Raw genomic sequence first — 15,463 nt, 5'->3', positions numbered from 1 at the left:
TGTGGAACACTTATGTGATCTTCTGTTTGCTTGTCATGTGAGAGCTGCTCTAGTGGGGGTGATGGGAATACTGAAGTCAGCTGCATGCTGCTGGTGGCTGGTCTTCCGTTGCCAGCACTGAGTCCATGCGAGGGTACGAGGCTGCGGGGTGCCCTTGCCGATGCTGCCCTTGCCCAGCCAGACCTGAACGTGTGGAGCCCGAGAGGTAGTCAAAGCTAAATGTGGCTGGGCTGTTTGTCTTAGGAAGATAGAGGAGACCTCAGTCTTGCGGCCCATGTAGAAGGAAGACCTGCCTAGACCGAAGAGCACATGGCAGGAAGTGTCCAGGGAGGCTCCAGTGGCTGACACACCACGGCCTGCAGGAGTGAGAGGACCCCTGCTGGTTGTGTTCCCGGTGTCAGGCTGAAGAGTGAGGCCAGCACATGGATGGTGCGCACTTCAGGGGTGCAGGCTAGACGTTTCTTCAGCTAGCAGGTTGCCTTTGCATTGCAGGATAGGTATCTGGCAAGTACTTCATTTTCATGCTTTTACGGTGAAACAGAACAAAAAACTGTTATCTAAAACTTCCAAGTAGACAGATTTTTCTTTATTATTTTTAATATTTTGAATATTTGATTTATTTTTATTTTATCTTTATTTTTGTGTGCATACTATGTTTTGGCAGTGACCACAGAGTCAAACCCTGGTCCTCTGTTAGGGCAGCAAGTGCTCTTTACAGCTGAGCCATCTCTCTAGCCATCTTCTTTTATTTTTAGTGTTGCAAATGCCCAAATTTAAACCAGCATCAGTCAGTTTTTTTTAAAAAAAATCTTATATCTCTCTTATTTGAAAAATTGCAGACAGCAACGAGTAATGTCCTGTCTGGATGCCATGTGGAGGCTGTGGAGGACGGTAAGCATTAGCATTGTCCTAACTTCACTTCTGACTCTTAGTCCAGCCCTGGCTGCTCTTGTGAAGAATTGCTGGGAAGTTCAGTCCCTCTAGTTGGAAATGTGGGGAAGGGTACAAACATTTAGAAGTAGGTGTGAGAAAACAGATTTTTCTCTGGAACCTTTCCCTAAGATAGCTGAGTAATAATAACTGCCCGGTAACTCTGTGTAGCCGAGGCTAGCCTCTAACGTGATGCTTCTCTCCTGCCTCTGTTCTGATGCTTGGTGCTTAGACTGCAGGTATGTACAGTGAGCCTGCGTGCCCGGCCCGCGCGTTCCATGGGAGTGGCTTTCGTAGAACATACACTGCTGCATCTTCACCCTTATAGTTGGGGTTAGTAGTTTCCCTGTCACGGCTGAAGTACAACTTTTAAGCTTAGCCTGGCAGAGTATCTTTTTTGTCCCCCAAGGAGAGGTTGAGGACATACTTATGGAAATAGAAAATGGGTGCTTACCCTTTCTTTCCTAGGCTGTATTTTCCTGGGCTTATTTGGAACGTCATCTAAATCAATCAAGCCATTTGTATTCAGAAATATATGTACTTAGCTCCTATATATGCATAGCTGTTTGCGCTTCATTTCTGTTATGAAGTGTTCTGAGGTGATGTGCCCCAAACAGAGCTTAGGGAGCTTCTCAGTCAGGGTCAGTGGAGAGTTTGTGCACAAGACCTCCTGCCTGGACGGTCAGTTTTCCTTCCGGAAGGAGTTCCTCATAGATGTGCATTCCTGCATCCCTGCCTGAGAGTGACCATACCAGCCTCTCTCCTGAGTTCCCAGAGACGCCCTGGGAGGAAGCCCACCCCCTCCAGATCAGATCCAGGCCACCAGCCTGATTTAGCTGCTGCCCAATGGCCTCTGCCAGCAGAGAACTTAGCTGATGGGTGGAGAGAGGCCTTTGCCGCGTCTGTTTCATATCTGGGATGCTGCATGGAGAGATGTGTTTCTTAGACATAAAGTGTTGGAATGACTGGGTAGCCTCACGTGATGTGATTATGTCTGCATTCCTCCCTAGGGTCTTGTAATGGTTGGCATTTCCGCCCACCGCCCAGGGGGATCACCAGCAGTGAGGAGTACACCTTGTGTAAAAGGTAATGAAAAGAATTGTTTGGAAGCAGTCACATGGCTCTTGTAAAGAGGGAGATAATTTTCCTCCACTTTTTGAAGGCAGTGATTTAAATTCAAAGAAGATAATATTGTGAAGAAAGAAAAAGGATAATGTTCAAGGGAAATGGTTTGTCTCCTATTTGCAACAGAGCTGCGCAGGTCAACACCATGCCCATGTGACTGTGGTATTAAACAGCGGCTGCCAAATGTGTAGCCTGGTAAGACTGTTCAGAAGCCTTTTGTGCTGGCTGAACTTAATTGTGCCTCTTTTTAGTATAGAATTTACTTAGATATGGTAATTGGAGGTGATGTTAGTTCCTATAACCTGAAAGAGAGCACAGAACCAGTTATATTCAACTATTTTAATAACTTTTCTTTTAAAAGGGCTGTCATAGAATTCTTATACATGGAATTTATGAGTACCTTGTATTTGAAGTATTATCAGAATTAATTATGTAATTTGTTATTAATAATTAATCACTTCTAAAAATGTAGACAGTAAACCAAAGCCTTATTTTAAAAGATGGGCTCTTCAGTTCCATTCGTGAGAGTGAGTGGCTGATGGGGCTTTATGTAGATCGGGCTGCCTGGGACTGTGTGTCATAGTGACTGGGGTCTGACACATGCTCTGATGAGATGGGGTCAGGACAGCCACGTGGTTCTGTAGCGGAGATAAGGAACTGAAGTAGTAAACACTGCAGGTCTTGGTGGTACCAAGTTATTGGAGAGAGAACGTGATTCTTTGGGAAAAAAAAAACCCCAAGAACTAGAGTCTAGATGAGAATAGAAGCCCTTTTTGAAGAGAAAAAGAATTTTGTAAAATTTATTTTTATGTGTGTGAGTGTTTTGCCTGCATGTGTGTCTGTGGACCATGTGTGTGCCTGTTTTCCAAAAGACAGTGTTGGATTCTCTCCATGGACCGGAGTTATAGGCAGTTGTAAGCTGCTGTTCTAGGCCTGTGAATTGAATCTGGGTCCTTTGGAAAAGTAGCCAGTGCTCTTTATAGAGAAGAAGTGAACTAATTTAGAAATACAGAACGACACATTCCTGTAACATGAAGACAGATTATATACACAACAGGCAAATACATTATTTTGCACTTTTTTTAAGCAAATGGGAATTTTTTGTTTGTTTGTTTGTTTTGTTTTTGTTTTTGTTTTCTTCGAGACAGGGTTTTTCTGTGTAGCCCTGGCTGTCCTGGAGCTCACTCTGTAGACCAGGCTGGCCTTGAACTCAGAAATCCACCTGCCTCTGTCTCCCAAGTGCTGGGATTAAAGGCGTACACACACACACACACACACACACACACACACACACACACAGACACACACACAGACACACTCACACACACACACCCCAGCTAGCAAAGGAGAATTTAACCAGCAACGCTGTTTTAGGTTCAGGTGTTTCAGAAGGGGCCATTAGTTCTGTGTTCTTGGACTTTGTCATTTTTATATTTACCCCTTGAAAAGAACCGAGTAATTGTTACATACATTTGTGACTCTAACTATAAAAGTTTTAGTTAGTAGTTTAAGTAAAGTAATACAGAAAGAGAAAAAGCATTATATTCAAAGGTAAAGGCGGGGGAGTCACAACAGTGCAGTTCCTTGCATGCAGAGTGTGTTCAGGCAGTTTGGGGAGCAGATCATGGCCGTGTGAACAGTTAGCCCACTGGATGTCAGTGTTGCTTCAGGAAGATTCTGCACTAAAAGGAACTGCCTAACAGAACACAGGAAGCATGTGTTCTTCTGGGAAGAGGGGTCTCAATATATTATTGTACTTTAAGATCACCATGTTTCTAAGACTAAAGTCAGTGGGTAATTTTGAAAAATTAAAAATCAGAATTATGATTAATTATGGGTTGCGGATCGACGCTTTGACTGTCGTGAATGTTGGTCTGTCACTCTCTGCTCCCTTCATTGGACTTGAAAGTGGTAAATCCTGCCTCTCAGAAGATGTTTGTCTTGTTATTGAGGAGGCAGAGGCCATATGGTGGAAGTATACGATGACAGTATTTCCCATTCTGCTTAGGTTTTTAGAGCAAGGAATCTGTAGGTACGGTGCCCAGTGTACTTCAGCACATTCCCAGGAAGAACTAGCAGAATGGCAGAAACGATACTCCTCACGACTGATAAAACTGAAGCAGCAAAGTGAGACTAAGCAGCTCTCAGGCAGCTACATGGAGACCTTGATAGAGAAGTGGATGAGCTCGCTGTCCCCTGAGAAAGTGGTGAGTGCACATGGCCTCTGGGCCGGCTCGAAACAGCGCGCTGGGCTCTGCTCTGCTCTGCTCTGCTCTCTCGTGTGCGGACACGTAGGGTAGTTCTTTAATTGACTGAGAACGTGTGCCTAGTAACCAAAGCTGGCCCGTTTGTTAAGATACAGGGCAGAAATGTACATTTGCCTGGAGGTTTGCAGCCCCTATGGTAATGACTTTCATTCAGGGAGGTTTTGATCCTCAGTCTGCAGTTAATTTTCTTCTCTGTCTTGTTTAAGTGCCTTGTTAAGTCACACTTGACTCTTGTAAGAATGGCCAGAAGGGAATGTGTGACATCCCTTGGTCAGTGAGCACACCGTCTGTGCTCATAGCTGACACTTGCTACTTTGCTGGCTTCTCACTGATGGTTCCACTCTCAGACCATAACAGGAATCACTTTTGCTTTCAGCTTAGTGAATGCATAGAAGGAGTTCAGGTGGAGCACAGCCCTGACCTGTCAGTCACCGTCAACACCAAAAAATCTCACCAGACCTGGACCTTTGCTCTGACCTGTAAGGTATGACACTCATGCTGGTCGAAGAAGATCAGTTGTGTTCAGTTTCCTGAATCCTACTGGGCCTTTAAATGTCTGCTAAGAGAGTGTTAAAAATGGTTCATTCTGAGTACAATTTTTTTATAAGCTCTGCATTGTGTCAAAGTGGGTTTCTGTATGTCAGTCATTAAATACACCTTTTTCTACTTTGAAGTAAGATCCATTTAGCTATATAGGACACTTTCTTAATTACTTGGTAAAGAAATCTGACATATGTTGCCTTCTAAACTTGGAACATAGGATGGGGTTCATGGCTTACAATAAACTATTTGATAATTTAATTATTTAATCTGGCAGTTCTAAGATTTTTTTCAACCAAAACCTGTTTTTTGTATTTCATTTGATGAAGTCACAAATTCTGTAATAGTGTGTCTTTATTCTGTCTTATTTCTTTTCTTTTTTTTGTTTCATGGGTCGTACCCATGCTAGGCACATGTTCTACACTGAGCTGTGTCCCCAGCCCTCGAGAGGGTTCTGCAGTGCTTCTCCTCTTAAACTACAATGTAGTCTAAGATCTGAGTAGAGTTAACATTTCAGTGAGCATGTTTGTTGGAGAAGTCTTGTGTTCTTGCTGGTGGTATTTCTTCATGGCACCATCTGCATTGTGAGATGGAAAGTCTAAGAATGATCAGCTTTAGCCCTGAACCCGATCCCATGCTCTCAGGGGTAACTGTCCTCCTTGCAAAGGCCTCCTGCTCGAGGCTCTGTCAGCATACTGAGAAATTGACCTAAGGTGGCAGATTTTGCCACAGGCAAAGGTGAAAAAGGTCCAGGGAGGCTGCTGTTAGAGCATGCAGATATCATTTTGGAAACTTTGCTTTAATCATATTCTGTTTTGTCTTTGTTTTGTTTTTTTTTTTTCCTCTTCTCTTAAATAGTTTGTGAGCATAGTTTGCTGTGCAGCATAGTACCTTAGAAACATGGGGCATAGCAGGCCCTTCCGGGAATATTTTCATTGAAGAGCCCAGTTACAGTTGACTTCTCACCCCCGTGTACTCAATGCATTATTTTAACTTCCTTGTAGCCTGCAAGAATGCTGTGTCGGGTAGCATTGCTCTATGATGCCCATCGTCCTCACTTTAGTATCATTGCCATATCTGCCGGAGATAGTACCACCCAGGTGTCACAAGAAGTCCCTGAGAACTGTCAAGAATGGATAGGAGGAAAGATGGTCCAAAATGGATTAGATCATTACGTGTATAAAGTCGGGATAGCATTTAACACAGAAATATTTGGAACTTTTCGCCAAACCATAGTTTTCGACTTTGGATTGGAGCCAGTGCTCATGCAGAGAGTAATGATTGACGCAGCTTCTACAGAAGGTAATGTTTAGACTCTTTTCCCCGATACAATGTATTAAAGGGCAAGATTAAAAGATATGTATTGACCCCTAAATATTCCACAGAGAGGTAGGGAGTAAAAAAAGAAAAATTCCCATGCTAACTGACATGTTCACTGTGTGATGGCCACAAAATGGGTCAGGTTGTGCCGTGATCTCTTCCTTCAGTGGCCAGGCAAATCCGCCTTGAGGCCCCTGAACTTAACTTATAGGAGGTAAATTAGGTTTGTTTTGATGCAGCAATTTCATGTTCAAGTAAGATGATTTTTAGCATAGCCAAACCTTTTAGTGTTTGACTAGAATGTCTTTCTGCTGGCGATGATGACACATACACAGACCTACAGTGTTTCCCTTTCCTTCTGAGTGCTCAGTTAGCTCTGCTGATGTTAGTACATTACCTTTGAAGGAAAACCCCCAGGATGAGCCTTAAGTCGCTGTGTGCCTCACTACTGTTAAGGAGGCAGGGTGTCCCAACAGGATCTGCTCGGTGCTTGGAAAGCGACCCTGGTTTCAGCACAGAACCCCGGCATGCTTGGCTCTCCAGCTAATTTGCCTTGTGTGTAGTTGCCTATACCTGCATTTGATGCCTGCATCCGACAGAAGGGCAGTTAGGCCACACTTCTGTGGCTCTACATGCTTTGATTTATTTAACAAATGATTGAGGATTTCGTTAATAAATGTAGTGAGCTATATGAAATTTACTACTGTGCTGACTGGAACTAACCACAATGTGGAGGATGCTAATCTTCAAGTACCACCGTGACCCATTCATTAGAGCCTGGAATAGTTTTCTTCTCATGAGCAGACACTAGGATGTTAATGGTTTGGGTGTGGGGACCAGGTGGTAGAATTGCTCTTTCTCTTTTTCTCCCCTGTAAGTTGAGGTTAACAGATTTATTTATTTATTTATTTATCCACTCACTCACTCACTCATTCATTCATTTATTATTTTTTTCTGGGACAGGGTCTCACTAAGTAGCCCAGGCTGGCCTCGAATTCACAAGTCTCCTGCCTCAGCCTTCCCAGTGCTGGAATTACAAGTATCTGTGACCATGCCTGGCCTTCACTGTTGTTACATTTGTGCCAAGCTTTTGCAGTTAGGTGATGTCTTCTCTGTGTGTGCTGTTGTAACCTGGACTTCATTTTATCTCATTTTCTGCCTTGTTTGGTTCCATTTACGTTTTATTTGGTTATATGTAATTTTGTCATTTTCTCAGTAGGAACAAAAAAATGTTAATTTTCATAGCCAAATAGATATGTCAGTAGATAAAAATAAAAGCACAAGGTGTAGCAAATCTTTTTATGAAGGACTAAATGGTAAATATTTTCGGTTTTGTGAGAAATGGATCCTGGGCAGTTGTTGAGGAACGGGTGTGACTGCACGCGCAGAGCTTCAGAGCTGCACTGTTTGCAGTTAGGAGGGTGAAATTGTGGAAAGAAGAGAATGGACTTCCATCTGGCTTCCAGATGGAGTTTGTTGTAGATGTTTGTTTTCAGAGTAGTGGTTTAAGGTGACTTGGGTCTGCTGGGAAAAGGGGAGGGGCACTTTGACCACTGTAAGTGTACTTCGCTTCTGGAACAAAAGTGGTGGTGATGTAATACTATCCTGGTTTTCTACTGTCTCTGTGACTCTGGGTAGAGGTCTTAACATCTCTGGCTTGATGGGCAGCGTTTAGAGATTGGAGTAGCATACCTTCCTTAGGCGAGCCCAAGGCTCGAAGAGGTGCATATTTAGCTCATAGTGGGCATTCAGAGGAGCTGCTTCCAGGCTGGCGAGATTGCTCAGCAGGTGAAGGCACTTGCCTCCGAGCAGATTGGGAGGGGGGCACGCATTGCCATAGAGCGCTGTGGGGGGCAGTTTTCCAGAGTCAGCCTCCTTCTTCTACCTTGTGATTCCAGGGCTCAAACTCAGATGTCAGGCTTGGTGGACACTGAGCCATCTTGCCAGCCCTGATTCTTGTTATTGTTGTTGTTATTATATTAGTGTGTGTGTGTGTGTGTGTGTGTGTTCACTTGCCAGGAATTAAGGTGCTTTTCAGAGGCCTAAAGAGGACATTGCTTGGAGCTGCGTCACAGGGAACTGTAAGCTGTTTAGTGTGGTATGGGAACTGAATCTGGGCTCTTTGGAAGATGGCTTCACTGCTGAGTCATCGTTCCAACCCCCTCCCCCCTTCTCCCCCTCCTCCTCTTCTTCCTCTTTTTTCTTCTTGTTCTTTCTTTTTCTTCTTTCGTCTTCCTTCTTTCTTTATTCTTCTTTTCGTCTTCTTCGTCCCCCTCCTTTTCTTTTTTTTCCCTGAGACAAATTCTCACTCTGTAGCTCTGGCTGTCCTGGAACTCACTAATAAAGATCCTCCTGACTCTGCTTCCTGTGTGCTGGGTTTGAAGGTGTACACCACTACACCCAGCTTAGTTTTCTTATTTTTACAGTTGGTATCATTGACTGTGGTGCTCCTCCTTTGTTCCAGTGTCTTTTACTATATAGATGTATTTGTTTCCATATGATGGGAGTTTTAGCAGCAGGCTTGAGTAACAAAAGAAGACAGTCATAGCATAATACTTGTTTCCTTTTTCAGTGGCTTTTAAATTTTTTCAAATTTTTTCAATTTTTTTTTCTTTTTCTTTTTGTGTCTGAGTCTTTTGCCTGCATGCCTGTCTGTCACAGGCATGACTGGTGCCCACAGAGGCCAGGAGAGGGTATCGGATTCTCTAGGACAGGAGTTACAGCTGGTTATGAGCGGTCATGTGGGTGCTGGGAATTGATCCAAGTCCTCTGGAAGAGTAATAGTTAGTGCTTTTAACTACTTGGTCTTCTTTGCAAACCCTTTAATATATATTCAGTGTTTTCACCATTAATACAGAGTTCTTGTCAGCAAAGAATTTGAGGCAAGGACTTGGTGGGAGTTCAGCTAGCACTCTACACTCCTTGTAGCTACAAGAAGTGAAGCGGCAGTATTGTCTCTTCTCTCACATCCTGCAATGCGTGTGTGAACAGCATTCAGAAACACAAGAGCAAGAGAAGCAGCCACCTTGCTGAGCTAGCGGCACATAGCCTGGTCCTTTGACCTCACGTTCAACCTGTTCATCATTGGGACAATGATGAGAAAAGCATTCCAGGTACAGGTCTGAGAATGTGCTTGGATACTGAAGCAGCTCTGGGCTCTGTCTTGTGTTTGAAATATTATAAGCTACAATATGACTTGATTTTTACATGCAAAGAAATTTAGTGATGAAGAGAAACTGGAATTTGAATGGGAAGTGTTTTTGTCTTTACTGCTTGCCACTTCAACTTGATTGGCAACTTATTGGTGTCTTCATTAGGGTTTATATTTCTGTGAAAACATACCATGATTAAAAGCAACTTGGGGAAGAAAGAGTTAACTCACGTTACACTTGGGAAATAAGGGCAGAACCTGGAACGACAGGAACTGGTATGAAGACCACGTAGGCACATTGCTTACTGGTTTGCTCTCAGCATTGTTTTCCAAGTTTCCACAAACAGCCATGAGCTCTGAGCACTCAGTGGCTTTTCCAGCCCAAAAGTTCCAAAGTCCTTTTACAGTCCTTCTCAGAACATGATCAAATCTATCACAGCAATACCCCCTACTTCTGGTACAGTTTCAATCTGTACACAGCTCTTGCTGTGTTAAACACCATGACCAAAAGCAACCTGGAGGAAAGAATTAATTTCTCTTAAACTTCCAATCCATAGCTCATGATTGAGGTCAGTCATGGTAGAAAGTCACCCAGGGCAGGAACCTGGAGCCAGGAGCTGGTGGAGAGGCCATGGAGGGAGGCTGCTTATTCTTGTGACCTCTGGGGCTTGCTCAGCCTGCTTTCTTATAGACGCCCAGACTACCAGTCCAGCTCGGGCAGAGGGTACCACCCATAATGGGCTGGGCCCTCCTACCCCGATCCCTAATCAAGAAAACGTGCTTCAGACTTACCGACAGGCCAAACCATGGAGGCATTTTCTCACTGCGAATCCTCTTCCCAAATGACTCTAGCTTGCATCAAGGTGACATAAACTAGCCAATGTAATTGCTAAGCAAGTTTTATACTTAAATCATGCTGACAATGTCCACGCTTCTTCCATAAAGTTAGACATTTGGCCCTACTGGGCCACCTGTTAGCTCGGTGTTCTTACCTGACATTCTCCCGACTTTACTAGCAGCTCATGTGGTAAGGAATGCTGCCCTTTCGCCTTCAGTCCTAGTGTGCCTCAGCCACCAAAGGCTTCCATACTTAACGATGATGGTATCTCATTGCATTAGTGTGACTCAGGGAGTCTCACAGTAGAGTTACATGGCAGATGGTATTTTCCTAAGTCATTGTTCATTATTGAACTAAAACCCTTCTGTAGTTAATTTGACTTTCGAGTTGAATTAAAACCACATAGATTCCCCTCCCCCACACTATTGCTGTTATCTGCAGCATTCAAAGCCTTTTTTATTTATGGGCCAAGAGGGAATTAGGGAATGTCTTTCCTCTAGTAACTATATGGTGATCTTTAAACTGTTGAAGAAGTGTGTGTGACTTAAATTGTGCTTTCTTTTTAAAATTCAGTTGTTTCCCTGGTTGGTGAGATACTGAGGTTCAGAAAAATATACTATATATTAAGTTGTCTTTGGATAAACTTGAAGAACGCCGCTCGGAATGTGTGGTGAAGGCGTCTGTGAGGGAAGGAAGAGCTTCCCTTCGGTACTGTGTCCTCACTCCAGAGATGGGAAAGGCTGGAATTGGGTTTGGGATGTCTGGAAGCGGCATAGGTAAAATTTTGTTCCTAGAATTTAGCCTGGAAGTAAGACATGATTACACCAGCCCAGATCTGGTTCACCTTAGAAATTACTGCCAGTTGCCAGAGTTGATGGCAGATGAAGGACACGTGCCTTCTGTCCGTACGACAGTGTATGGCCAGCAAAGCTTTACAGAAAGGGTTTTGGAGTTTGCAGGAAGCTCAGTGGACGTGAAGAAAAGCACGTGGAGAAGCTGCCTGCTGAAGACCCAGCACCCAGGGCAGGCAGCTCTCTACCACTGAACTGTATCCACACCTGTCTGGGTGTGGTCTACTCTACCTCCTAGAGGACTTCTCTTAAATGCAGTTACAGCTTCTGCCTACTTGCCACATCTCAGGGTACACGTTCTATGAGTTTGTAATTCCTCTCAGCCTTGCTTGGAGATTATTGTTACAAGGGTTGTTAATAAGGAGTGCCCATAAGTTCTATTAATAAGCACTGTTGGCTAATAAGTGCTGTTGAGCTCTCCTAAGTGCTGTTGTGAATGCTTGCCTATGCCTGCTCAGTTTTCATCTTTCCCGAGTGTGGTTCATTTGAAGGTGGTGGAGGTTGAGGGAACATACATACCCTGGGTGAGCTGGCTCAGCAGTCCTCAGCCTCACTTAGGTGTGGTGATAGCAGGAGTGGAGCTAGAGCTGGAGATGACGCCTGCAGGAGCACAGCTGTCCATGTCCTCACGTGGTGGGGGCCTTACCTCCTTTTCCATAAGTGTCATTCAAGACCTTTAAGCCTATAAATTAGGTGGTGGCTCATTACACAGCTTAACAGATTTTTTTTTTAGGTAAGAGAACTGGAGCATATATGGCTCACATATCTCATTCCAATAGTCAAGAAACTGAGGCAGGGGGATAACTGCAAATTCTAGGCCATAGAGCTATAGAGAAAGACTCTCCCTCTAAAACATCCTCATCACCCCCCAAAAACCCACCTTCAAAAACAAGAGAAAAGAAAAAAGCTTAAGAGGACTGAAGACCAGAGGCAGAAGCTGACTCGGGTTCCTGTGAGCATTGGCTCTAGGAAGGCTCTTCCTCGGAGCCTCCAGCCGTTCACACACACCATCTTCTGAGGCTGCACACCTCAACTGTTTTCAGGCCCTCTCTTGATGGCCACAGCTTCCCCTCCTTCACAGTCATTAACAGAGTGCTGGGCACAGTGGCTTATAACCTAATTCCTGGGCTTGGGAGGCTGGGGCTGAGGAGAACCATGAGTTCTGGGCTAGCCTGGGCTACATGGTAGGATTCTTCCCCTCCTTTCCCAAAAAAGAAATGAAATAAAAAGTAACATTGTTTGAAAACTTTGTGGTGCTACTTGCTCTAATAGTTTCCTAAAATTGAAGTATGAAATATGGCATTATCTACATAAAATGTCAAAACATGCCCATGCCATGTCCCTAAAATCTGAATCCATCCAGTCAGAAGTAGAGAAGCTGAGTTTCTGTATAATTTGTGTAGATTTTAACATAACAGCAATGGTGTTCTCGGGAGGCCATCTTAGGTCTGTTATTGTCTCAGCACCTTAAGGAACAGGAATAGTCAGTGACTTTTAAATGACACGAGAATGTGTTGCTTTAAATATAGTCAGAATTCACTTAAATAAAAATGTAATGTAATTATGAAATGTAAGTTTCCAAGCTTATAATAGAACTTTGACATCCTTCTACAAAGTATTTTTCTTTCTTAATACAGGGTCTTACTTTATAGCTCTGACTGCCCTGGATCTTTCTTGCTGTCTACCAGGCTGGCCTTGAACTCACAAATTTGCCTCTCTCCTAATTGCTGAGATTAAAGATGTGTGCCACCATGCCTAATCCAGTGAAGAGCATTTCTTTACTTAACTCTGTCTGTCTCTCTGTCTCTGTCTCTCTGTATCTCTTGTCTCTGTGTGTGTGTGTGTGTGTGTGTGTGTGTGTGTTTGTCTGAGTAGCTATGGATGTCAGAAGAGGGTGTCTGGAGGTAGAGTTATGGGTGGCTATGAGCCATCTCCATCTTGGGTTCTTGAAGCCATACTCTGGCCTCTGAGCCGAGACAGTAAGTGAGTGTTCTTAGTCGCTGAGTCATTTCTCCGGCCCCCAGAGTTGTCTCAGGTAAAGTTCATCTTCACTGTCGTGATCATTGTGGTTATGCTACCATGTGAGAAGTCACAGCACTCTTAGAAGACTGCTTTCACAAGGATCAAATATTAGAAATTAGGGCCTTTATTTAGATAGTCTTTTTTTGTGGTTTTTTTTTTTTTTTGTGGTTTTTTTTTTTGGATTTGTTTTTTTTTTTTCCCGAGACAGGGATTCTCTGTATAGCCCTGGCTGTCCTGGAACTCACTCTGTAGACCAGGTTGGCCTCGAACTCAGAAATCTGCCTGCCTCTGCCTCCCAGAGTGCTGGGATTACAGGCGTGCGCCACCACCGCCTTGTGTCTTTAGATATTCTTAGTAAGATGTTAGGATTCTTGCTACTGATGTGAAAGTTCTTTGTGAGTGACTGTGTGTGCTTGTGTGCGTATGTGGGTGGCATCTAGAGGTTGCAGTGTCAGAGCTTTAGTGGTTGATATGTTGGGCTTTGGTTTTCATCTCCAGCACCACAAAATAAGAAACAAACATGCCAAAGCACTAACTGAATGAGAGGTTGCAGTTATGCCCGTTCTAATCCAGACATAGCTTAGTGTGACTTTCCCTGAGCTCTGTCTAAAGTAGGGAAGTCTTTCCTCTTATACTAAAACTGAATCTTGGCCTAATGAGTCAGTTAAACAACCTTTCACCTTTTGGCCAATTCTCACTTTTCTTGTGTGAGCAATCTCCACCCAGTAAGTCTCAGGTAGGGCACTGGGCGTTCACTGTGACTTTCATCCTTGCTAGTTTATGCTATTATCTCTTTGGGTTCCTGATTTTGTTATCGAACTCTGCTTACTGTGTAATTTTGCTCAGTTTATCATGGACTTTTCAGAAGTGGCATTTAAACAGCTTCCAGTCACATTTCCTGGAGACAACGGTGTTGTATGTCTGTGTCTTCTAACCAACTGGTGTGGGTATAGCAAAGTAGCGTCCACACGAGCAAAGCCCAGAACTCTATGGACTTTTGTTCTCTTCTGTGTTTATGGGGCAGGTCCTGGTAGGATGTAGAGGAAAGGGACTATTCTGCCACCCATGGTACAGTCTGTCACACGAGGATTTGTCAGCTCGTCCTTCTGCACATCAGATTGCTCTTGACTGAAGAGTTAAGTTCTGAATGTTTCCCCAAATAACTCTTTGTGGCATGACCTAGCCTAATGTATAAAAAGGGGCCCTTACATGGGTTCCTAATAATGTATTTTGTTAAGATAATCAAAATATGTCTGGCATGGGGAAAGTACTGTCAGTGAGGTCTATGCTGTTTATTTCTAAGAGTTTTCTCTCTAGTATACGAAGCTGTTACAGAAATGAGTCCTTACTCATCTGAGAGTTTGATGTCATGTTCCTTTATGAATGTGTTCCATGTTTTTGTGTAGATCTTGAATACCTGATGCACGCCAAGCAGCAGCTGGTAACCACAGCCAAGCGCTGGGATTCTTCTTCTAAGACTATTGTAGAGTTTGAGCCTAATGAAACTACTGAATTGGAGAAGAGCCTTTTGATCAGATACCAAATTCCTCTCTCTGCTGACCAGCTGTTTACACAGTCCGTTTTAGACAAATCATTGACCAAGACTAACTATCAGTCACGGCTGCACGACCTGCTTTATATTGAGGAGATAGCCCAGTATAAAGAAGTCAGCAGGTATGTTCTCTGAGTACCTCCTCCCGCCGCCCCACTCTTCCCCCTCCCTCCTCCCTCTCCACCTGTGCCCCTCCCCTCTCTCTAACCTTTCTCCTTCTCCACTCTTTTCTTTCTTTCCCTTTACAGTGATGATTTTAACTTTACAATGGAGACTTGCTTGAGTGGAGACGTGCCTAAGGGAAGATGGGTGTTGAATAACTGTTCTTGACTCACTGTATTTTTTGCTTAACTAATTAACTAATTTAGGAACAGGGTCTTGTTGTGAAGTCCTGGCTGTCCCAGAACTCACTATGCAGGCCTTGAATTCTCATTAGTCTTTCTGCCTCTGCCTCTTGAATGTCAGGGTGACAGGCCCGAGCCAGCACCAGCACCCTCTGTGCTCTGGATTCTCTCTCTAATGGAAGTGCAAGGAAGACTTGTGTTTAGTGTGTGGGTGGGGTTTTTTTTTTTTGTTTGTTTGTTTGTTTGTTTTTGTTTTTGTCACAAAACCTTACTGAGTGTCTACACTGGGACCAGTTCTGCTCAAAACTGGCCGCTGCTCTTGAAGTTTTTACAGTGAGGCCATGGTACGCACCTAGTGAGAATTTGTGGAATAAAAGGACAAACACGGAAGCAAGCCACACAGTCTGAAAATTCTTTGAAGAATGAGATGGTTTAGATGGAGGACAGTCATTTGTCGATGACATGTCATCATGTCGACCTGTAAGTGCTCTGCCTTCGTATGCTGTAGCCACAGCCACATGTA

The 15,463-nt window shown here is 43.8% G+C and overlaps 1 protein-coding gene across 3 annotated transcripts in view; it reads left to right on the top strand.

Moving 5' to 3' along the window:
- The window catches only part of Helz (helicase with zinc finger), a 143,307-nt gene that overhangs the window by 53,410 nt on the left and 74,434 nt on the right, over positions 1 to 15,463 (top strand). For all 3 annotated transcript variants that reach the window (XM_052197429.1, XM_052197428.1, XM_052197427.1), the window contains exons 8-13: positions 840 to 891; positions 1,941 to 2,016; positions 4,064 to 4,262; positions 4,699 to 4,806; positions 5,867 to 6,164; positions 14,451 to 14,718. In XM_052197429.1, the coding sequence (XP_052053389.1) occupies positions 840 to 891; positions 1,941 to 2,016; positions 4,064 to 4,262; positions 4,699 to 4,806; positions 5,867 to 6,164; positions 14,451 to 14,718 (1,001 nt within the window). The remainder of the gene's footprint in view (positions 1 to 839; positions 892 to 1,940; positions 2,017 to 4,063; positions 4,263 to 4,698; positions 4,807 to 5,866; positions 6,165 to 14,450; positions 14,719 to 15,463) is intronic.

Source organism: Apodemus sylvaticus, chromosome 10 (assembly GCF_947179515.1).
Source record: "Apodemus sylvaticus chromosome 10, mApoSyl1.1, whole genome shotgun sequence".
In the NCBI taxonomy this organism is placed as follows: domain Eukaryota; kingdom Metazoa; phylum Chordata; class Mammalia; order Rodentia; family Muridae; genus Apodemus; species Apodemus sylvaticus.
This window is presented reverse-complemented; position numbering and strand designations above follow the sequence as displayed.